This window comes from Strix aluco, chromosome 6 (assembly GCF_031877795.1).
Source record: "Strix aluco isolate bStrAlu1 chromosome 6, bStrAlu1.hap1, whole genome shotgun sequence".
Lineage (NCBI taxonomy): Eukaryota > Metazoa > Chordata > Aves > Strigiformes > Strigidae > Strix > Strix aluco.
In genome coordinates this window covers 8,391,213-8,416,696 of record NC_133936.1, presented here as the reverse complement: position 1 = coordinate 8,416,696, position 25,484 = coordinate 8,391,213, and the positions used below count along the sequence as shown (strand labels likewise).

General features: G+C 37.6%; 1 protein-coding gene across 1 annotated transcript in view; it reads right to left on the bottom strand.

The window, feature by feature from the left end:
* TMEM163 (transmembrane protein 163) overlaps positions 1-25,484 on the bottom strand; it is a 105,483-nt gene that overhangs the window by 27,688 nt on the left and 52,311 nt on the right. The window contains exons 3-4 of the mRNA XM_074828605.1: positions 13,716-13,759; positions 12,509-12,600 (exon numbers count right to left, since the gene is read on the bottom strand). Of these exons, the coding sequence (XP_074684706.1) occupies positions 12,509-12,600; positions 13,716-13,759 (136 nt within the window). The remainder of the gene's footprint in view (positions 1-12,508; positions 12,601-13,715; positions 13,760-25,484) is intronic.

Sequence of the window (25,484 nt, the reverse complement as noted above, 5' to 3'; positions counted from 1 at the left end):
TTTTACCACCACACTTCAAGTTCATTAAAATAGTCCCTGAAATGTGATGACACCATGTGGGTAGATTGTCAGTAGCAGTCTAATTACTTCCCAGTTTTGTTAACATCTGATACACCTAAAATGCAATATTAAAAGCCTAAGTTTCTTGTAAAATACTGTGCTATTCTGCCACCTTTTTCATTCATTGCTGTATTTCAGATTACTTGTTCTTTCTTGATTACACAGGTTATTATGGTTTTTATTACTTTTACCAGTGTAAAGAACCTCACAGAACCACAGAACAGCCCAGGTTGGAACAGACCTCAAAAAAATCATCGGGTCCAACCTTTCATGGGAAAGAGATCCAAGATGAGATTATCTAGCACCCTGTCCAATTGCATCTTGATAATCTCCCCCGATGGGGACTCTACCACGACTGGGGAGGTTGTTCAAGTGATTGGTTGTTCTCACTGTAAAAAATTTCTTTCCTGTATCAAGATTACTTACCTTATTAATTGGAAATATTGCTTACCTTTTTCATGGAAAATATTTTAATAATTTCAGCAGAGCTACAGAGATAAACATGACAAAGAGAACTGTGAGAAAAGACATTACAAACCACTAGCATTTGTATTAATATTCTTTAGGTAGAAACTATATTCTCACATTTGCAAAGCTGCTATCAAAACAAGCTTCAGTTCCTCACCCAATTCTCTGACAGCTATGATACTATAAATACAAGATAATACTCTTAATTCCTACATACAGTTCTGATACCTTCCAAGAGTCAATTAGTTTATTTTAATCCTGTATTTTCTTGGTTGTTAAGAATCTTACCATGATATATTTTTCTACGAGAAATGAGTTTTCCACCATGGGAATAGTGGAACAGTTTGCCCAGAGAGGTTGCAGAGCCTCCATCCTTGGAAGTTTTCAAGACCCAGCTGGATAAAGTTCTGAGTAAGCTACTCTGATCTCACAGCTGACTCTGCTTTGAATAAGGGCCTGGGCTAGAGACCTCCTGAGGCTCCTTCGAACCTGAATTATCCTATGATCCTATGAATTTTTATTCACAAAATCTTTTATCTCTGCAGGCTCTGTCAAGATCTTTCAGCACTAATAGCTCTTAATAACCCACAGAAAAGGAAATGCTAAAATCTCTACAGGCTGTTTTCACCGCTGGAGTGAAGAGGTAGTGTTAAAACTATTACTTTGCAAGGAACTGTAACTTAGCATTAAAATTAGCTGCAGGCCAATAAAAGCAATATGAGCTTTAAGCCCAGGAGTAATGTGAGCTTTTTCAGCAAAGCTAAGCAAATCAGTTTTATGATGGATACAGGATTTAATCTCTGAATAAACCTGCTAACTCTGGAGTTTAAGAAAAAATTTAAATGATAATAGTAATTAATTTAATAAAAACTATAAATGTGCTAGTTCCTGTTTCCCTATGATTTGAAAGGATTTTAGTATTAGTGGGTGACAGAGTGAATATCACATATGGAATCATTCAGGGGAAGTCACATGGCACAGCATGCAAGGCAACTGTCAAAGAGGTTTTTGCGATGTTAGGAGTTTGGAAAATATTTTGAGCATACATTATTCATTCACTTTCTAATTCTGTATCTCTCTATATATTTTTCTCAATTGTCTCCTGTGTCTAGCCACATGACAGGAACCCCTTCGTATCTCTTCGCTTTGCTGGTACTGTTTTCATTCTTTCTTCCCATAACCAAACACAAATTACATTCTGTGAATGATCCTTCATTAGTAGCTTGGAGCTTGCAATAATCTGCACCATGTTTCTTCTAGATGACAGGCAGTCAGCCTGTTTAAACAAAGCTAGGCCTACTTTCATTTAGTATTTGTATTATGGCAGCTGTTATAGTCTGATTACAGTAGCCAAGTATAAAATTCCAGTCACAGCCAGCCCAAGATTTCTCAAGTGTAGGCAAAATTGAATACTGATACTCAAAGGGTGAGAACTTGGGAGGAAAAAGCTCAATTTTTGGTCACCAGCAAATGATTTTCTGGTGGCAAACCAGTGGGTTCTGGCCGATAGGGATGAAGTGGAGTATGGCAGAGAAAAATGGAAGAGGACTCAGAACTAAGTCGGAGGACAAAGAATATGGAAAATGAAAAAGTCAGGGTATGTTTCAGAGAGAAGGGGCTGAAAGTGTTTGTGCTGGTTGCAGATGAGAGCCTCTCTTTGCTGTCTCTTCTCTCGATCTCAACTGCAATCCATGTCCTTCCGAGACACACAGCTTTTCTTCTCCCCACAGCTACCTTCTACTCCACAGCAGCCTCTGTTTGCTATCTACACATCCTAGTCTGCTGTCACACAAGTGAGGAACAGGAAGAGTTGAGCAAGGACCATTCCTGCCCCCAAGGAAGAGTACGTAAAGAAGCAGGGGAGAGGCCTAAGCAGCTGTGCTAGGAATGTCTGCCTGTGCAGCAATAGCCACCCCAGACACAGCAGGGACAGGCAATGGCAAAATCTGTAGAGCTGGGTACCGCATCTCTACAGTGGGAAAGGGCCTGTTCAGTCTACTGCACACTGTGCCTGCCACAAGCACTAGTCTGCTGCCTGTTATTTTAAAAGGGGGCATTAAAATTATAATGCAGCTGTTCACTAACATTTGTTCCTTGCTACCCATTCTGCAATATTGCTGAGATAATTCTAGCCACATTTTTCATTAGGGTGACATCCAGAACTGTGAAAACTGTAAAATCTGCCTCTTAAACCCATTAAAGAGCTTACTCTAAAAAGAACAATTACTAGCCACTGTGGCACACTACTGTAATACACAGGCAAAAGATACAGTATCAGCCTCAGTCTTGAGATTCCTGCTGCTTTGTCATGCTCTGCTGCTAATCTTAAGCTTCTTTGTGCCCAATTAGACAGTTAGATTGCTGTTTATGTTTGCGGTGCAGCTTATCTATTGCCAGGTTTTGTTACTGAGGAGGGCTTGGACATTAAACTGTACAGAATCACAGCTGTTCAGAGTATTTACACACCTGCCTGTTGCTGGGTGAAGAGGGAATAGAGTCACTTTAAGAGGCACTTTAAAAGGAACGAAGTGGGCTCGCTGTTCATCACACATGTTCCATAATCCACCTCCAACTGCCAGAATCCAGATCAGCATCGTTACAGCTACTCCTTTTTCTCACCATAAAAAAAACTCCACCAGATTACAAAATAAAAAGAATTCAAGTAATAGTACAAATTATCATTGAAAGCTGATTTCTCAACTACTACATTAAAAAATATACTGTGTTATCACATGGTCTAACCTCTTCTTAAAGAACACAGAGGGGAAAATGCTGTTCATATGTGAGACTCAGATTAGCTATGCTAGGGATCCATTTCATGTTGAAAATGTTACAGGCCTTCTAAAAATTTTCTTATCCTCATGAGTTCAACTAGTCACTGCAGAACAGGGTATTTACATACTTTAAAATCATGGACCTGAACCAGGACAACAGTTCCATAAATAATTTGATTCTCCAGGTATTAAATATCTGCCCATAAAAGCTAACAGACATTTCTACATCTCAGAGATTTTTAAAACTCTTATGACCTGTTTTCGAGCTCCTGGTCTGCACAGACTGTACAGTTGCACTTATGGTACCTTATAACCACCCTCCTGGCTTGCTAAGAGCTGATCACTGCTCTTAGCCTTGTGCAGGTGATCAGAGATTCTGTTCCTCCCCTGAAGCTGGAAATTAAAGCCTTTTCAGGAGTTCTGTAATATTCATTTTTATGGTGATTATCAAATTCCAGTAGAGAACAACACCTTATCCCTGGTTTTATATATATATATATATATATATATATATATATGTGTGTGTAAATACTAGGTAATATACACAAATACTACCTAATCAAGTACCAGTGAAGTAAAAGGCTTTCATAAATTAAATAGACTTTGGATCTAGTTCCAGTAAAATCTTTGCCAAGTCTACAGATGCCACACTTTTAGAAACAGATTTTAGAATGTATAAATATATACATTTGCTATTTCATATTTAATATAAATTCTATGTGTGAGGATTTTGTGTGTGTGCATGCATAAATGTATGCATACATGCATTTCTGCCTGGATAAGAGCAAAGTTTATGATTGCTTCACTTTTGCCTGAATATGGGATAATGGATTTATGGAGAAATGATGTCATTTAATAAGTCAGACTAATGAAGCACCTCTAAAACTTGGATCTAGCAATGTACCTGGACGTAGTATTTCAGTTAAATATTTTAGAACAAAGAACAGTTTAGAAATTTTCAGTATGGTTAAAACGAAACTATATTTCTCCTCCTATAAAGCAGACATTCAAGCATAGGTGAACACTTATTTTGCAAACTCTGCACTGTGCTCCACTGGGTAGGAGAGTCATGCGTGTGCTATGTGAGGACCAACTCATGCTAGCTGAGAACTAAACAAGAGCTGAAGAGGTAGGTTCTTAGCTATTTGCAGTTTGTAGGCTATCTCCATACATTTGACATTTTTCCAGATCACTTAGCTATTCCATTCACTCATCACAAAAGAGTTTTTCCTCCAGCCACAGAGGTTTGCCCTGAACTGTGGGTAGGTGTGGATTTTGCCATCTGTGCTTCAAGTCTCTTTCGTATGTATGGCATAGATAAAATTATCCACAGTTTTTTCAATGTGACTGGTATGTTGGGTCTGAATTGAGAGAATTATTTTCATTCAACACTATCTAAATAAGACAGTGCTCATTTAGTTGGGCTAACCAGTTCAGCAGAGTCAATCCCCACATTCAGTACTAATACTGAAAATTAGGTTGTTTTAATTCTGTGAACCAAGAGAGAACCACATAGCGACCACATAGATCAGTACGCTCTCTTATTTGAATCGGTGGAAAAGAAAGAAAAGCCAGACCTAACCTGGCAGTATGACAGCCATTTCCTCCCATAAAAGCTGGTTTCTGACTCTTTTAAACTTTGGGTGCAAGAGTAGGATACATCACAGTCCCCATACTGCATGCCTAAACGTAATACACATATATTGAATATAACTTATGTAAGGCTCCCCATGACCAAACTCTGGGGTAAACACTCTCAAGTATTGTCATCTGAACATAAGCAAGAGAGAAAAAAGGGTTACAACAGATAGAAGGAGTGGTCACTCTGTCTTAGGGTCTCACCTGTCATCACATTTTCTCAGTAAGAAAGAAGTTTTTATACAAACTCACCAGCCACTAACTCCCCACATTTGTCCACCAGCCACACAGATGCACCCACTTCCTTTACCAGCAGACAGTGGCTCTGCAGGAGGTGGTGATGGTGATGGCTCTTTAAAGAATCTGCACAGGGCAGTAATAAAGGGCAATTCCAATGATCACCCTCAATGCAAAAATCACTGGAGCCTCTGGAGTGCCCTGGACTAGATCATAAGCAACTGGACAAGAGATGATAGAGCTAAAGTAGATTTACAATTCAAATAGATAATGTAGTGCAAAGCAGTAAGGTGTCATTTCATGAAACCATACAGCACTTTTCCCTAGCAACTGAAGAAGGATACCATGTACATAACTGATTTCCCCCATCTTTCAAAAATTAATTGCACCAGAAAGTAAAGAGTGGGAGAACAAGGTGTCAAAAGAATATTTACGCATACGATACCCACGCTGACAAAGGCAACACCAGAGCAAAGGACAGTTCCTTCGGGTATATTCAGTTCAGAGTGGGTGTCTACTTACCATACACAGAGTTGTACAGCTGATTTTATTATTGCTATTTACTTAAGTCTAAATTCCAGAAAGAAGGTAACTAAGCAACTGGTAAGGGTTTCTAATCACTTGCCTAGGCTTCTCCAAAGGTCACATGCCTAAGAAGGTGTAAGGTTATAAAAGAAAGACTGTTCCAATCTGCATCCTTCTGCTTGATAAACATCCTCCAATTTGTGGCAGTATTTGAAACAGTAATATGCCTACTTGCTGCACTGCCCTATTTACCTGAAGAGGCTACTTACAATCAAAAACTGAACACAGGATTTAGATATCCTAATTCCCCATGTCATACTGTTACATGGCTGTTTTAGGGATATGGTGTAGTTGAGAACAGTCAGTGTTAGGTTAATGGTTGGCCTAGATGATCTTCAGGGTCTTTTCCAACCTAGATGATTCTGTGATTCTGTTTCACCCCTAGTGCATGAAGTCCTAGGAAAGGGTCAGAATATCCTTGTTTCCTTCCTTCCTTCCTCTCTTCGTTACACATCCCTACGTAACAGCTAATCCATATATACAGATAATCTACATAGTAGATTCCTAGTTGTCCGACAACTGAAAAGCCCAGTGAACCACCACTGGGTTCTTCTTTCATTAGACAGAAAAAAGTCACAACAATGCTGAGCACTTCTAAACTGAAGCTATATATATACACACAGATAAGAATTGAGATGTACATCTTTATCATTGAGCTTAATTAAACATAGGGGTAGGGTAGTGAAGGATGTAAGAGATTTTCTAACTGTTGCATCCAGCATTCTGAGTCACGTTTCCTATTTACTCCATCCCTGAGGAGCAGTCAAATATCTTTCTTAGAGATTGCTTTTAGCTCAAACTAAATTAGAAATTCTTGGATTAAGCTCTTACAGTTGTGCTCTTCTGGATGTCAAAATAGATGAGAATACCAGTTCATTCTCCCCATAATTTAAGAACCTATTCAGAATCAAATCCTCAGGGCAGGCATTTTTCACTTGGCCAATGGGTTCAGCATTCTGACAGTATCAAATTCAGCTGCCACAACTGAGGTATAGTGTGTGGAGATGAAAATTAAGTTACAGACACATAGCAAAGTTTTTAGATAAAGTTTAATTGCAAAGCTGCAAAGACTGAAAGACCTTCCCAATTCTTGATCCATTGTTTTTAAACCTAGCATAAGGTGAGAAAAGATATGCAGAATAAATACATGAGCAGAGGTAACTGAAGCCACCTGCTGTTCCAGGTAAAGTGTCATTTTACCCACAAAGAAAGAGCACTCCAGAATCACATGCTTCCCCACTGAGGAAAGGAATGACTATTTTCTCCTGGTAAAATGCTTTCTCAGCAGCAGGTGGAGGTATGACAGATATCTGCAGCCTTGTCTGCCACACAGTAGACTATCTAATTCTTGTTATTTTAATAATACTGCCAATGTCTTGGACTACAGCTTCACCAATATGAGAAAAAAAAGACATATCTGCATTCATTATGTATTATGTCATGGCAACACAGAGCACCATGAGTTTATTAGAAATTATTTGCCTATGATACAATTTAATTTTCTTATTACAGTAATAAAGGAAAGAATAGCTGGAGTCTGACATACGCAATACAAAAAAAGAAAAAAAAAGGAAAGGATGAAACGTGAGCATTCTGCTCCTGGCATAATCCAGAATGCTCCTTATGAGTAAGGTTTCCTATTTACTCTGGCACTGGGTTAGGAAAGATGTTGACAGACTGATTCTTGGGAAACACAGAACTTAACTTGGTACCATCAACAAAATAATATATAATAAACACCAGCTGCAACTGTCAAGAATCACTATGTTAAATATGCTATACAGAGTTAGTTTTTGCAGTACTGAACATACAAGCTCAAACAAAACCCAGCAGCCAAAAAAATCCTAGGAGAAATGGATCCTACAGGCATAAGCAGATACTCAGTCCTGTGCTGCATTGTACAGAAATGCAAGACTGTAGCTCTGTAATGTAATGATAGAGATATTGCTTTATAGCTTCAGAAGTAGCATTACTCCATTTACTCCATTTGACCTGAACAGGCTGCCAACTACACTATTAACTTACTGTGAGCAAAGTCCTGTTTTCCTGAGCAGAGCGTATCAAACAAGAGATGTTTCCTTTGTTCATAGTTTTGAGAGCTTTCCAACCAACTATATATAAAAAGCTCCATCTTTTACAGCTTTTTCACAAGGCTGTGTGCCTGAAGTTTGTTATTCTGTTTTCTCCAATCCTTCCCTTTTTTAGCGGTATTTCTCACTTTCTCCTCACACACAGTTCCAGCACTCCAATCCAAATTCCTGAATTTAACAGATCAAAGAGCTGCCCTTTGGCTGTATAGCTAGTTACTAGTTCAACCTCTCATGAGACCTTTTTCCAGGTCTCTAAAGCTTCAGTCTTCTATTAAGAAATTACTTCTACTGCTATTTACCGGGTTTATTTATGCACATGAAAAACCACTGCTACCACATCAATTTCAATAAATTTCTTCTTTCAACAGAATTTAGTTTTGCTTCAGCAGCCTAATAAGCTGTTATGTTGCTAAAGATTTACTAAAAAGCAGACCATTCAAGAATATTTGTACACTGGTTACGGAAAGCAGGAAAGGGGGATCACTCAGATTTCTTTGGGCATCTTGAATGGTGCAGTGATCATTTAATGTTCAAATCACAAAACAGAAAATTGGATTCAGACTTTTCAACTAACAACCTGTTCTAATCGACCCTGCTTTGAGGAGGGGGTTGGACTGATGACCTCCAGAGGTGCCTGCCAACCCCAGCTCTTCTACAGCATAGCACTGCAAAAAACTCTTACCATGAAGTATAAGCTGTACCTGGCCCAAAATGCATAGGTGGTGGGTCTACTATATTTTTTTTTTTTTTTACACTCTCTGGTTTATGAGCTACATCAGAGTATATTCCTTCCTCTTAGCTTCTCCTCTTCTGAAGAAAAATAGGGAATTGCAAGAATTTTACTTTGGTTGTAAATTTTCATCTTTTGTTGAGATTCCAAATTATTTCTCAAGTTATTTCAGCACTCTTGTCTTTCTTGGCTTTCTTCATCATTGCTTTGTTGATGATTTGTTCAGCACCTCCTGCAGTCTGTCAACATCTTTCTTAACCCAGTGCCAGATTAAATAGGAAACCTTACTCATAATGATCTGCAAACCAGCAGATCACACTGAGCAAATCAAGCACTCATGAACTATGTACTCTGAGTATCTTCCCAGATATCTGTAGTTCTTCCCAATTCTTGCATTGCCTCAAGATCTACAAATCTTTCAACCACTCTTCTAAAATATATGAAAATGTATTAGCCTGTTTTTCCCCTCCTTTATTTGACTGCCAAAACAGAAAGATGATGAAGTGGGAAACTATTCCAAAAGTACCAGTAACAAACACATCTAATATTCATCCCACTCCTACATACTCTTTCATTAATGAGCCAGCTAAGCAGAATCAGTGTCTCATATGGCCTTACAGTGGTTTATACCTGATCTTGGTGAATATTCATTATATTTTCAAAGCCACTTGGTATATTTAAAAATAAAAATTTCATCATAATTTCATCATAATTTAAGACATACCGTGAACATAACCAGATATATCTTTTCACGATGACTTAAGAAAAATTCTCGTCAATAAAAGACTTGAAAAGCCTGCCAGCTTTACAGTCCATCAATGTCAAAGAACTTTCAAGAAGGGCAAATCGCAGATATAAGTTAAAATACATTTTGCAGTTACTACATGTGAGCCACCATGAGAATCAATAAAGACATACATTATATAATTTTGGTCACATGTACACTGAAAAAGTGCCTTCTCATCTTGCCCCAAAAAATGAGAGAAATCAAACGATCTAATAAAAATGAAACCAAATAAACTGAGTTAAACTCAGCAGGACAAATTTTCCTGAAGGTTTCAGCACTACAATTCCCCCGAAGTCAAATGGAAATGCATTGGTTAGCTTAACAGAACTTGGCACAGCAAGCAGTTTTGTACTGTTCATTCTGAGTACCAGCCCATGAAATGTTGCATCTCTAACTTCCATATGGCTACATGTTAAGTAAGATTACACAGTTCCTTTACATCTTAGCATTTTATTCTAAGTATTTAATTCATAGCACATCATGAGTCAGGCTGTATTCTCTGTGTCTTTTTCTGGGGTTTTGTTTTTCATTCTTTCTTTATGTTCTGTCCCAATGATGTCCAACAGTTAGGACTGGATCTAATGTTGCCCTTCCATGAGAAGCTTCCCACTGATTTCAACAGATTTTGGATCAATCTCTTGCTGTCAAGTTTATGAAACAGGAAGTTTTATAAATTTGCAATACATAATTAATTGGCAATTCCACCTGGTTTTTGTCAAGGAGCTCAGGTTATTTTCAGACATGTTAGAATACACAGACAAATGTAATATTTAAATCAATAAAAGAGAGACCTATAAATAATGAACTAAACTGAAGTCATGCAGGCACATCTTACTCTGGTAAACAGTTGTAATGCTTTTGCAGAAACACAGAGTTTTGCACAGGCTCCTGCAGTAAGGCAAAGCATGGCCAGGCATACAGAAACAGGAATAATGCACAGGAATAATGCCCTAAGCACCTACATGAATTTGCACCGAACTGTCCAGGAGTCTGAGAGCAGACTTCCCCACTGAGGCACTGGCACACAGAAAACAAGGACTGTGAAAGAGCAGGTGTAGTTATAGGCACATACAATACAAAGATTATTTACAAGGCAAGCAAGCAACCAGAAGGAGTCATGCAACATTTTCCCAGTGTACAGGGAAAATAATTACATGGAGTCTTTCAAGCAAGATATTGATTAAGCACAACAGGAAATTAGAAGTGTGCCTCCCTCAAAAATGTGACACAGTAAGAATTGTCTTGAGAGACACAACCATCTCTTGGCTTACTGGTACTATGATAATTCTTCTGCCAAGTCTAGAAATGAAGGGATAACCAGACTGGCTATCCAGTGATTCATATTTCCAGCATATGGTAACGTTCTTTCACTCAGTACTAATCTCATCCTGTAACCTTATCTGTCTTCAACCAGAGGGTATGGCAAATAATTCATTGGCTTAATTTAGCCTTATGTAAAGCAAAGGGATTATATGAAAGCAAATTAAAAATGAGCATAAAAATCAGGAAAATGGGTTTGCTACTTTGCTTGTTCACTTTACTGGCTTAGCCATAGGGATATGTTGATTCTTCTTTTGTATTGGGATTTATTTTTTCTATAAAGTACTTTACAAGGTTCACTTGAAAAAAGCTTAACAGAAGGAGATTTCAAAAATATGTTAATTGAATGTTGACAGGAATCTCTGTGGACGCCCACAAAAGCAAGATACTCTGGAAATGTCTGTTAAGATCTCCAAATTTGTGCAGGAAGACTAATTTTAATCTCATATTTCTGGATTTATTTTTATGAATCAATGCCACATCAATCTTCTATGGCCTTTTATTCCAAACTGTTATGTATGGAGCCCTGCCAGAAAGAAACTCACAGCACTGGCAAGCTGTTGCATGAGCCTGAGTTAATGCATGTAAAAATACTGCTTACTGTTTTCTTAGTTTTCAGGAAAGAACTATGAAGACAAGTTATAGTCCCCTCTGTGTGGCTTGCTTTTTTTTTTTTTACTTGATCCTACCCGTTATGTAAAAGCTCAGTTTCATCAGGCTTGCCTTCTTGTAGAAGGGACTTCATTAGAGGTGTTTCAGAACAAAACTACCTTATTCCCCTTTATTGTAAAATTGTAGGCCATTCCAGGAGATAGTTGAACTATCTTCAAACAAGCCAGATGGGATACTGCTAGCAGTGGCACCACAGAACAAAACCAAAGCAGATCAATGTACTGCAATTCTTCACCTAGATGCACCCAATTTTTGAGTAGGAGGTTAAAGTCTTTTTTTAGTCACTAGCTGGAGCAACTCTTGAGCAACAACTCCATCTGATCTTCTCAGCTACCACATGCATTGCCAATAGAAATGCTGCACAATGCACACTGATGCAGAATATAATTTCCACTGTGATCAATACTGCACTGAAAATTAAACTTTTTTCCCAATGGATCTATATAGCAAGCATTAAATATGCTTGCTTTGCAAGCATGTACTTTTTTCCTTAAAGAAGATATGCAACTATTGATATACTTACTTTCCAAAACAGCAATAGTTCTGTAATAAAAAGGGCATGCCTATCTCTCTCTTTGTACAGCAGTTATAATAAACTGTGTCAGCGTACTATCATATCACTAATACAGGCTCAATATTATCAGATGTTCTGTAATCTCAGTTTCTAATAATATCACTAGCAGTTGAGTGATTTACATTCAAAGAGAAGGGATTCATATTCCCATCTTGTTAAGGGAAGCACAAATACAATACAAGCATCAATTTTAAGGGAAGCACAAACAGAACACAAGCATCAATTTTAAAAACATATTCTGGTAAGAATAATGCTGTAAGATGAAAAATAAAAGATTTACAAATCCACTACAGATTGCAAATACAGTTCATTTGATACAGAAGCTGCAAGGAGAAAAAAAAAAATAAAATTGCAAAGCCCTAACAATTACTATCTTGGCTGAAAAGAAACTGGAAATCCCAATGACAGGGAGGTTGCATGTTTGAGACCAAACAGGAAGTTGGCAGGAGGAAAGAATTCTTGCTGACATGACAAAATGGTTTTTGTCAAAGCTCCGGAATCTGTAGCATCACAGCTTGACAGCAAAAGCTCTGCAGGCCTCTACCATAGCCAAAAGTAATTAAGTGTACTTACATGTACTCCCTGTGTGCAGAATGCACAGCAGCTGCGTTGCTGTAACGCCACAAAACTATCGCTGATGACAAAACGTCCAGGGTAGCATCAAACTGAAAGAGATACAGAGTCAATTGTTTTGTGGGCCATTAAACGTGCCCTGTACTAACAGTAATGCATTTACTATCCTGCTGCACAGACACAAAGCAGCTTCACATAAATCACTTTAATGAAAGTAGGATTTACATTTATTAAATGGATCTTCACATTTTTGCCATATATTATTGCACAATGATACACTTCAGAGCTCAGGAAGTCAGTCAAGGGATTAAAAACTTTATTTGTAATCCATCACCTGAGGAGAAGTTCAGGAAAAAAAAAAAACCACCACAATCTGCCACTGTGGCACCACAAGAGTTAAAATACTAATATGAGTCTTATACAAAGACTCTAAAAAAAAAAGTGTTTGAATGTGCCTCTTGAGCATTCATTTTTCCTGCAAAGCCACTAATTTTCTGCAATAGAAGGTTTTGTTTCAAACCAAGCAAATATTAACTTCTTTTCAAAATCCCATTGTATCCAGATTCCATGTTATTCTGTATCATCAGCAAAATTGCCATGTTTGTATTTCCAGTTAATGAAGACATGATGTCAGGTAACACCAAAAACCAGGCTTGTCCCACTCCCCATCCTTAAATCAAACTTTCTATGGAGTCAATCTAACCTTCAAATTTGAAAGCAAAAGACAAATGACTTGAAATGAGTCATTTTGCTTGTCGTTAGGAATTTTTTGTTCTGCCACTAATCAGGAAAGTCATGGCAAATACTACAGAGGAAAGCTGTCATCCCGAAGTCAATAGGAGTTTTACCATAGACTTCAGTAGGGAAAAGGGTCACACAAAGTTCAAAGGAAACTTCAGAATTTGGCTCAAGTTCAACAACAGACCTGATTAAGCTGAGACACCTGGTGAATAGTATCTATCAATGATGAAATATACGTACTAATATTAACTCCAATATAAGACTTAGTAGTCAGAAACTGAAAAAGTACAATGAAAGTATCTTTACTATCCTTTCAAAGGTATGATTTCAACAGTATTTTTTCTAAATCATCATTGACTTTGCACACCTTGCCATGAACTTACAATAAGAAAATATACAGTATTTCATGCTCAAAAAAAGCCCATTAAAAAATGGTAGAGAATATTTAAATTGTATCTCTACTTACGGCAAATCCAAATGATGATGCACTGTATCTCATTACGGAGACAGCTGAAGGAAAGAAAATATTATTTACAATCACTTGAAATACTTTTTGTATCCTTTCTTCTTCTCTTGTTTGAGAGCTACAAAACTAGTTTCACCATATGGGTTTAGTTTCACCTGGTTCCCACTAGAACAACCTGACCAACACTTTAAAAAGATCTGCAAGAAAGGCCATGTGCTGCAGGAAGTGGTTAGGTCCCTCAAGATGCTTTTCTTTCTTCCAAAACTGTAATGGGGCAGACCTTAGTGTAGCATTCAGAAACAGTCTGTTTATGAAACATGCTACATTTCACATGCAGTTTTGAGTAAAAATATATTGAAACCACAATTTCAAACTCTCGGAAAACTTTACATGTCTCAAAGTGCTCCTTGCCCCAGCTAGACACAAAATTCCACCTGAATTGGATGACAGAAAACTATGCAGGCCCATCCAGACATCTTGACTGACATCTTTTTGACAAAAAGCCTAAGGGTAATTCACACAGCCCCAAGAAATACTTCCATCGGTGATTTCCAATCGAAAAAACATTAGCAGGAAAAATTTTGACGAGCTCTGATTTTGACTGCATACTGCCTCTAAAAAATAAACAAGACTTTAAAAATGGGCTAACATCTAGAAAAAAAACTATCATTTTTATCATTTTACTCCATGCATCCTAATTCTATCATCTCACAGTTCCCAATTCTAGGTAGTGTGCAAGAAAAAATACCTTTCAGTAGTCCAGAGGAATATCAAGGAAGAAGGAGAAAGCAACGGAAGAGGCCATCACCTGGAGATGGGACTTAAAGGGCAACTCTCACAAGCTAACAGCAATACTACGGCTACATCAAGCTCTCGAGCACTGAGCAGCTCGAGCCTTCTTGCTGTGTTTTGTAGACTGGCAAGTAAGGACTAACCAAACCTGTGCTCCCTGAATAAAACGCACAGCACTCTAGTTCCAATATTAAGAAGGCTTGGAATAAAACCCAAAAGGATTAATTTTACTACTCTTTTATGAACATGTATCAGCTAACTTACTAAGAAAAATATATTTTTGTAAAAATAAAAATACTTGACCTCAAAAAACCCAGACTCATCAATGACTTTGTCAATCTTAGGCTGACAAACACAGTATCTAATTTTCAGTATTCCAGTATTCATTAGAACAGCTTGGCAGAACAGAGCCACTATGGTTTGACTGTTCTTTTCAGTAACAGCAAGCTGCAGTTCTGTGGCACTTATCTGGATAAACAGAAATTAAAATCTTGGAAAAAATAACCCTTTTCTTATTGATCTAAGACCTAGCTGTGGCCATGAGCATGCCAGATATCTCAAATATTTCAACTTTATCATTACAGTTGGCCAAAACACAAACAAAAGTCATCAAGTTCATTTCCAGATTCCCATTTTCTCGAAGTTGAAGAGTATTGAAACAGCTAGTGTGGATTTATATCTCCCTCTCATTGTTAAATCATGATTTCCCACACTTCATCTCCTAGGTGAAAAAAGAGGCTATATTTCTTGGTCAGACCTGCCAGGCTACACTTGACAAGCTGACACTAGCTTGCAGTAATCCAGCTGCAAATTTGAACGCTTCATTGCATAATAATATATTGCCTACCAAATTTTCATTGCATGCCTCCTTAGAGGCATACGGTTTCAAGAACTGCAGAAGTCACATCCAAAAAATATGGGCATTCACAGGTATACACAAGCTTGCAATGTTCCTGTCATTACTGCAATGTTCCTGTCATTACTGCTCTCATATGATGCAGTTCAAAGCCACACTTTTACTCCTACTTCTATTTCTAGCCTGCCACTTCAGTGGAATTAGCTCCTCAGTTTTTACTAAATTGACAACTTTTTTCCCCACTCTAATCCAGACTTAAAACAAATTAACTCTATGGCTCCCTTTAAAATGAATACATAATTTCTAACAGGTGATGAAGGGCATACAGATAGCCACACCTTAAGAATGCTTTAGGGGACGTATTTGGTGTATTTAAAGCATAAGGTCTTTAGCATGAGAACTGTCTTTATTTTTATGTGTTCTACCACAGTGAATATCCACAGCACTAACACACAATCTGTTTGGCCTGAGCTATCTAAAACAGTAATGAAAAACAAGTATTAACTAACAGTGTTGCAAGTCTGCTTAAACTAGTGAATGCGACTGGAGAAAAGACTTTCCAAGAACTAGTACCTTACAATACTAACTCGTAGTGGTAAAAGGCCATAATAAAAGTAGTAATGACCATTTAAGCACTGGAAAGGTATATTTTTATATTATTTATTTAGATATTGTTTTTTTAATGGGAAAAACAACACATTTGTTTTTCTTTCAGAGTCAAATAACAATGTTAAAGCATCTTCAGCCCCGACCTAAGTACCTTAATACTTCTAGTTGAAAGTACAGTCATAAAGCTCACCAGTAAGTCACCCCAGATTAAATGGGATGTTTGTCCATGAGTCTAGGCTCTATGGCAGAGAAAGCAACTGTAATATTGGCTTACAAGGTGTCAACCAATACAGGTTGTCACAGACTGACCACAACCTCTAATGACATCAACTGGCTTCCATTCTAGGCACTGAAGCTGAAAGGACTTTAGGACTTCTTAGCATCCTTGAACTTGAGACCCGTGGGCAAAGAAATAACCAGTGGTCTTTATGCCTTTGGTATCGCTGCTGTGCTCCAGGAGCAATGTACAGCACTGCAGGAATGGATCATAGAGCTTTTGCTGAACCCTTGCCTTCCACTTTTTCCATTATTCCCAGATGAGTCTCTGATGTAAAAAAACCCCGGATTCCTAACTTTCATATTGAATCAGTACAATGGTGGGTAACAAGCAATGAGAAAAGAACAGAGCAGGCAGCTTAAAAATCCTGTGGTGCCACTGTATACATTTAGCAGCTACACTGCCATGACAGTGGGAGCCTGCTTTTAGCTATTTTATTGGCTAAATTGGACAGCATTTTATTACCTCTACAATAAAGCAGATAATCCTAATGCATTTTCCTGACATTTGTAAACGGAACTTGCAAGCAGTCAGAAACTAAAAATAGAGCCAGCACAGTAAGCCACAAATCCACCACTGCCTCCACCTGCACAGCGAGAGCAATTTGTGAAGTCTGCCAACCTATAGGTCAGATTTTGCTGTAATTCCTTCACTCTTTCCAAAGTGATTCCAAATAAAGAAAAACACCTCATTTCCCACACATTCTACCCTCAACAAAAGAAGGGTTTTATCCATTTCCATGTGCCTCAGAAAAATCATATGACTAGGTCCCTAACCCTACAAAATCATTTCCATTTAACTCTTCAGCCATCCAGTCTCCCACCAGCTTTTGCCAGGTTTAAGCCATCTAAAATGTGTTCCTGGAGAGCCAGGACCCCACAGTGACTCTGGGCCTCTCACTTCCTTGTCTGCATTGGGAGAGCACCCTGGTACCTTTTTGAACAAACGTAGGAGGCAAGAAATAGGACAGAAAATTAACTCTGCCTCCAGTTCTCCCGAACAGAAATCTTTGGGATGAGTCTGGCTACAAATGAGATGGTACATGCAAACAGCTCCTCCATCTGTCATAAAAATCTCCTCTTACCTACTCAGAGGGCTGAAAACTATTTTTAGGAAGCTTCTCTTGACAGGACAATCACTCCATCATGTTTGCTTTGAAATTAGTCTTTTTGAAAGACACACCTGGATGTCAGCGCATAAAATATCGTGGCTTCAAAGCACATGACTTGCACTTAGCAGAAATCAGGTAGACAATTTGAACATCACTGAAAGTGTTGGGTTTATTTTATATATATTACCATGCATATCTTGGAGGTTGTACAGAGTCACAAGCAAGAGGAACTGGAAGTTGCATTGAGTCAGAAGTGAAACTGAAATACAGTCTGTTTTCATTGCCCAGTGTTGGTAAACATCAAAAACTAATGTTACAATAAATATTTCAAAATAAATCTATTCCAAGCAGAGAAAACCAAATGAATAATACTTTCTAAAAATCCATCACAACTGAAGGCAAAGAACAGACATGACTGATACCATTAAAACTTGTAAAAAACTTCACTGACCAGGACCAACAGGTACACATATATTTCCCCAGGCACCTTCTCCCCTCCCCAAAATTCTAGTAGAGCAATATTTAAGGATTTTTATGGACATGTCCAAAATTTCTGCAATTGGCACAGTAGCTACAAACGGCTGCTAAACATCCAATCTCAAACACAAAGTCTACCAGACATCTAATCTACAAGGGCAGATCCAGTGCTATCCATCAGTGTCACGTTCCTACACCCATATTTCTATTCCAAAGTCACTGGCAAAACTGTACCAACCTTATCTATACAAACTCTTCAGCTCATTTTCCCAGTTTATAATTGCATCAACATGATAAAGACCCCTATTTCTGGGCAATATCATTATACTGTTATGTATGTATCTACCAGGCGGAAACTTAAGTTTAATGTACATTAAACCTGGATCCTGATCTCATTAGAATTTATGACCAATTTGTAAAGAAGTCCCTAAGAGGGTTCATTTTTCCACAGGCCTGCAAGGTGTCATACCGACTGTGCAGACTGAACTGCAGCAGGGTACTAGGAGACTTCTGTCCTTGGGGAAGACTCAGCTGTGGGATGTGACTCAGTGAACAAGAGTTCTAAAGGAGCCAGACATCATGTCCTCAGCTCTGCCACTGCCTGGGGCATGACTGTTAGGCCAAGAAACTACTCTTCTCAAGCTTTTTGTTTTTCCAATTTCTGAACTTGTTTTCTGTACAAATTCTATGCACTTCAGAGCAGCGACTGTATCTTCCAGTCTGTTTCTACTATCCACTGGACTACAGGCAGGGATGGAACTTCTGGCTTCTAAATGTGTACAAAAGCAACAAAGCTAAGGAACCTAGGATTTACCACTCCCTCCCTTCAAAAAGAAAGTCCAATCCCACCAAAATTATTAATCAGCTTTACTTTTTCCTTCATTTTTTTAAAGGACTGAGATCCTTGACATAAACAAGTGACTACTATTTAATAACAATTTACTTTACTTTTTCCATAACAAAAAAAAAATACAATATCCTAAAAATCTTTGCAGATTCGGTCTGGTAACAAATTCTGCTAATGGTAGCGGTAAAGCTTTCCAGGAATACCTTTCTTTCCTTCTCTATCACTCAGTTAATATTTTTTTTGTTTCTTTGTTTTCATCTATTGCAACGGTCAAATCTTTAGCAGCTGCAAACTTCCATAATTTCATTTACTTCAGTGAACTACAACAGTATGTATCAGCTGATGATTTTCCTGATTTGTTATTACAGAAACAGTAGAATTTCAGAGCTTTGTGCAACAGTTTTCCTTTGAGTTTAAACCAAACAATTCTTTCCAGTTTGCTGACATGTTAGCAAAAAAGCATTATTATTATCATCATCATCACAATCTCTGAATTCAGGATTTTCTATATTAAACCAATCATTTTTCAAAGTTTCAATTTCAGAATTTTTTAAAAACCAATTTTTTGTGGTTCTTGCAAAATATTAAATATCAGTTCTCCCTTAATTCCCTTTGTTTACATGTTTTCTGATTGTATCAGTCTTGAGGCTGCATTAGTACCTCATGGTAAAAGATCAGAAGACTTCCATTTCAGGGGTTAAATATTCACTGTATTGGCTTTCACGCAGGCAGCACAGATGTAGTTTTCCCAGACTGATTATTCATTATACCATGGTGCTCCCCAATAGCAGCAAACTCCAAGAACAGCAAAGCAGTCCAGTCTTAAAGCTTACTTAGTCTCCTGATTCACTTCCATTTAATTTGCTTTCATCTTTCCATTTACTACAGAAAAAGCACCCATGCCTCCACTGACATATCCCACAGATGAACAGAACAGACTGAGCAACCGAGCAAGACTGTACAATCCTGAACTATGAAACTATCCTACTACAGAAAGCAAGGTTTAACTTATCAAATTATGAAAAAATTATCCATGCAGAGAAAACAGTGAATCAGCTTTCTCTACAATACACAGTAGACAGTCCCCAAGAGCATACCAGTAATATAAAAAAAAAACCAGGCAAACACTGAATGATAGACACACACACACACATACACCCCCCCCAAGGGTAAATCTGTTCCTGATTTGGAAAAAAAATAATGTTTGGGCTCTCTTTTAACAGCTGCTGAAATATCTTCTATATACAACAAGCCTCCACTGCCACCCTTCAGTGAGTATAACACTAAAAAATGGTCAGCCAAATATATGCCAAAGCAGTCAATTTTGTATGTCCCTCTTCAGCATAGCTAGAGATGAATATGAGAAACCATTTGTTTACGGAAAGCTGTTTGTAAAACCAGAAAGCAGGCAACTCCATTAAGGCAGAGTTAACAGCAATTTCCAGGGTTGCTCAGAAGTCCACGCAGGGGTGATATTACAGCACGCACAAGCACTGTGCGGAGCGATTGCACTGCAGTGCCGGCTCTGGGAGAAAGCAGGACCCCTCATGTCCAGCACCCCACTGCTTCACACACTCCCGTGCTTCCTTTTGCAGGTGCCAACCTTCTGTTTTCAAACAAGATCATCTCAAAGAAAGAATGCAAATCAATCAGAGAAAAGGAGGAGTAGTATTTTTGCTTAGTTTTGGCTTTGCAGGGGGCAGGAACTAAAAGAGGGACCATATGTTACAGCTCCAGTTGAGCTTTAGCAGGATACTAATGCATACCTTTGCATTTAAAAATAGGAATAATAAAACTTGAAGGTCTGTAAGAAACATAACTACTTTTCTTTCCAGGTACATGGTGCAAACTCTCTGCAATTGAGTACACAGATGCATAGTTTAATCTGTTACATTTCAAATGGGGCCACTTGAATTACCCAAAATAACTCTGTGCAATGACATTAGAGCACATTGTCTTTTAATGAAATTATGTATTATTGATGCTTCAACTCCAAATATAACAACTGAAATGGTCTAGAATGTTGCAAATGCTCATAATTGCACATTTACCAGGGAAGCTTTTGCAGCTTATACCTACAGTCCACAGGCTTTGTAAATTTTGAGTCTTAATCTAGCTTCCAAAACCAAAGGAAGCAGTTTGGCCCTTGCCAGGGAGAAGGAATGAGTGGCACTTTGACTAAAAAAGCCACAAATCACCAGAAATGCTGAGTGATATCAGACACACTCAACAGCTGTTCCTAAAGCCCTGTGGCCAAGATCTGTAACTCACTGTATCCAAATGAAGGTTATCCAGATTTAATGACCTAGGAGACTCTCCAAAGGCAAAATTTCTCCCATCTTGTTTTACTGACTGGAGGCAAAGCTAGCGGAGGAGTATTCTGGTACTACAGAGCATAAAGAATTTAGAGAGTAAAGAGTTTGGCCAGTTACTTTAAAGTAGGTTTTACCTAAGTTAAAAGAATAAGCCAGAAAACTGAGGTGAAGGTTTGTAAAGGCTTATCAGACTTAAATGAGTTGCTGGAAGTTTTACAGAGATCCAGAGAACTCATATTTTATACATGTATTTCCAAACCCCTAACAGCTTGAACATAGGCTAAACGTTTTTATCAGTCATAGAAGGTTTTGAATTGTTAATAAAAGAGCTGAAATACTGCCATTATTCTCAGGTTCTGGTAAGTTCCTCTCCTGTAGTCACATTGGAAAGATGGAGAGATCCTTTCAAAAAGATAATTAAAGAATGATATCGTACGCAAGCTACAGCTCAGCTGTATTAACATAGAATTTACATGCAAGGATTCAGGCTAACCTCAGCACAACCAACAACAAATATATGAATATCGTGGGCTGTACTATGTATTGTGCTATGTATTGGTGTCTGTATGAAAAAACTGCTGTTAATTAGCTGTTATTTAGAACATAAGCACATTTAAAAGAACATAACCAGTTAGAATTGCATCCTCCCCACCCTGGACAAGGTTATTTGTCTCCATTACAGTAAAGCAGCCAAGTGGTTTAACTTTAAAAAGATGCTTAACTTGAAGTTTGCCAAATTTAGACTAAATGAAATATATCACAAAAGTCCAAATGCCAAACATCCAGATTCAGCATCCTTTTTTTTTTTTTATGCTACTTTTCAAACTCAACTTGATTGTGAATTGTGTTTTCAACAGTTGTGGTATATCAGACATCAGTAGGATTAAAATAAACCATCAATGCTGCTGTTAAAAAACACAAGCAAGTCCAGTTTAAAAGTACTTCTAAGAAACATAAGTAATTGTCCAACATCATAAAACCTAATTCTCAGCATGCTATAAAATTCAAGCCACAGGCTTCATGGTGCATACAAACGTATTTCACTGGTTGATATTTCAGGTTCAAAATCTTCACACCAGCAGACAAACATAACACAGCTTTAAACACCTGGAACCATACTACAGTATAACCTCTGCTCCATATAAATTGGCTGACTGAAGTGCAGCATGGAGGATTTGGATCAAGAGAAGATTTAGTTAGCTTTGCCAGCTATTCTATTTCTTTCTAGAAGTGTTTCAGCTATCTCATATCTTAAATAAGATAAGAAAAAAAAAATCTATCTGTGGTTTAACTCTACTCAAGTTGGATTCTTCCTGGTATTCTTTAAATTCGGAGAAGAGAAACACATTTTAGCCATGGTAAGCATTTAAAACCGGTCCACAAAAGCACTGGCTAAATACTTGCTCTTCCACATTAACTGTAAGAACCTCTTCTTAGTATCTGCTATCCACAAAAGAACACAGGCAATTTTTCTAGTTATAAACAAATACAGACCTGCCAGATAACAATATTTTCACTGGAGTTGCATGTGAACTTCAACATACAAATTTTTGATCAAAGGTCTTTTTTTCCTAGAATTTCAGTAAAATTTTAAGCAGCCCAGTGTATTTACCATAGAAGGTTCTCCAAACAAAATAGAACCTATTTTATTTGATGGATTTTAACTTTTACATTCAGTATGTGTGTGGAGAGAGTTATATATTTGAGGTCATTATATACATATATTTACAATAACCTCAAAAAAATAAACCAAACCAATTACAGTAGTCTCCTTATTTCACAGATAAAGAAACAGAACTGGATCAAGGTATCTTAGGACATATTTGAAGATCAGAGATCCAGAATAAGTTTAATAGCAAGAACAACCAGACTCTGAAGAGAGAGTATAATTGTTTGAAAAGGCTGCTAGGTTCAAGTGGTTGGCAGACTCACACATCATACTGTTTTACTAAGTAACTTTTGACAAAACCCTTAAACATTCCCTTTTTTAGGATTCTTATCTATAAAATAGGACAAAAGTACTTCCACACTTCAGGATGTTATACACAGGGAAAATCATTTTACCATATGGAATCATCTAGTAATTCTGCAAAGAGTGACAGCAGGCACCATGAATATCTTATCTATTTGAATAAGCTGTTTAGTAATATGATCTGCCTTTTATGATATTTCACATTCTCAAAGCACTGCCATAACTTTTAGAAATGCAAACTTTAACTACTGAAAATGGTAACCTAATTAGAAATGATTTGCCTGATCTCTATGGCATTCCCACAGCTTAACAGTTGTAAGATATTTTATTTTTATACTAGAACTATTTCAACAGACTTCTGAAAATCAAAGACAACTTCCTTTTATACAGAAATACAGCAGTTCTTCAAAGGTGTATTAAGTGCTGAAAGAACATATTGAAAATAATTTTGTATTGCCCTTTATCTTGCACTAGTATAATGTAATTCTAATTATTGAAACTGATGTGACTAGTGCACCCCCATCAATGGGTTATTACACACTCATTTTTGTCCTGCTGAAACCTCTAGAGCACAATGGCAGTGAGACCCATGAATGTAAAGGTGACTGTTTTAAGCGTCCTTTGTTTTAGACACCTTTGAAAAGTTCTGAATTTGGAACACAGAAAAATGAGTCCACACAAAATTGTCAGTTGGACACCCAATAATGAAGACACCCAAAATAATTATGAGAAAGAGCTATTAAAAAACTACATTCAAACTCAAGTAAATGAGAACATATAGACAGGCTGATACACTAGAAATTGTTAAAAAAAAAAAGTAACAATTTATCTGTGTTCTATTTTTTTGCAAAAATCACACAAATGCAACAGAAAATCTGTCAGAAGGAATGAAGGTAAAATAAGATATTTGCTTGGCACTTTCCTTGGTATTTTTGTCTAGTTCCTCCCTCAACTAACAGGTGGTTAAGCCTGAAATACTGTTCTTGAGGAGGATAAACAGAATTAGAATAAATTCTCTGCACATACACATCTGTGATGTAGAAATCTAAGACTGCTAGCTTGGCTGGAGCCCATCCACACCTGACCCTGGTTCAGTGGATCCTGGGACAAGGAATGGCCTCTCCAACCTGGCAGCCCAAGGGCACAGAGCACAATCCGACACAGATCATACGTACCACACAGCGGTACAGGAGGCTGTTCCTCTGGAACCAACTGTTCTGTACACAGGGACTGATACCTTCCTCAGCGAATCCTACACTAGTTAATGACTAACGGCACAACTGAGTCCCTCTGTTGTCAGTGGGAACAACAGAAGAGAGAAACATGATAACGCAAAGATTGACAGCTTTTCCTTATCATAATTTAAAAAAAAAAAAAAAAAAAAAAAAAGAAAACTGGAGGCTTATATTCATTTCTCTATGCATGGCTTACCTGAATATGCAAAGAATGGAACATGGTGTGTGAAGACAAGAGCAGAAAAAATTCACACTCATGACATTTAGTCTCATATTAAATGTTTGTTCTTCGAGCATTTTAATGACCTTAGAAATATAAAAACCAGATAAGATTTGAACTGAAAATCTTTGGTTGTTGAAAAATAATTAGTTATCTTCACATCTTTTTTTATCATCCCTATCAATTTCAGAGACAAGACACATATCGCAGTACCCCCCATTTTAATGAGATCGCAAGTGAGCTGCTTCAGAACCAAAACAAGCTGCCAAATACAATTAAGCAGGCTGCCAGAATATAGCACAATATTACAGAGATTTTCTTTCTAAAAAGTGAGATTAAGGGTGCAAACCATCCCAGACACCTCAGTATATTAGTGGAGAAACTTTAAAACCTGGCTTTACGGACACATTTTAAAAAAACAAAATTCCAATCTAAAGTTGGTTTTTGCTGTAAAAACTTTTCGATACCTCAACAGACTGTGGGAGAGGATATCCAATCAGACTGCAACTGTAGACACACAGCCCATTTCAGTATGCAGGAGCCTGAAGGCCTGTTCTCAGAGGTGAGTATGTTAGGCATAGAGCATGCCTCTACGCACTACTAGACAGGAAAAAAGGTATTCCATACCCCATTAAATCCTTCCATTTAATCTTCAGTTTTAACAAGTAAAGAGTTCAATTCCTGCCATTTAACATCTTAAACTTATAAAACTCTCAGAGGGGCATTCCCACACTCTTAAGAATCTGCAGTTTTAAATAGGCAAAATCACTTGCAGTTCCTTTACTGTTCTGTATGCTCAAGAATTCCTGTATGTGGCTTATCTGACAAGGCACTAAAATTCAAACAAGGAAGACTTATACTGGAATAAAGTAATACTTCTTTTGGAACTGAGGGCAAATTGGGGAAACTGTCACAATTTTCAACAGTAAATTTTACTGGCCAATTTTGCTAATAAACCTAAAAAAATGCCCAAACAACTACCAGCAAGTATTTTCGTACTTATTTTATTTCAGTACTGTTTTATCAAAGTTTATTTACATTTACTGTATTGTCATATA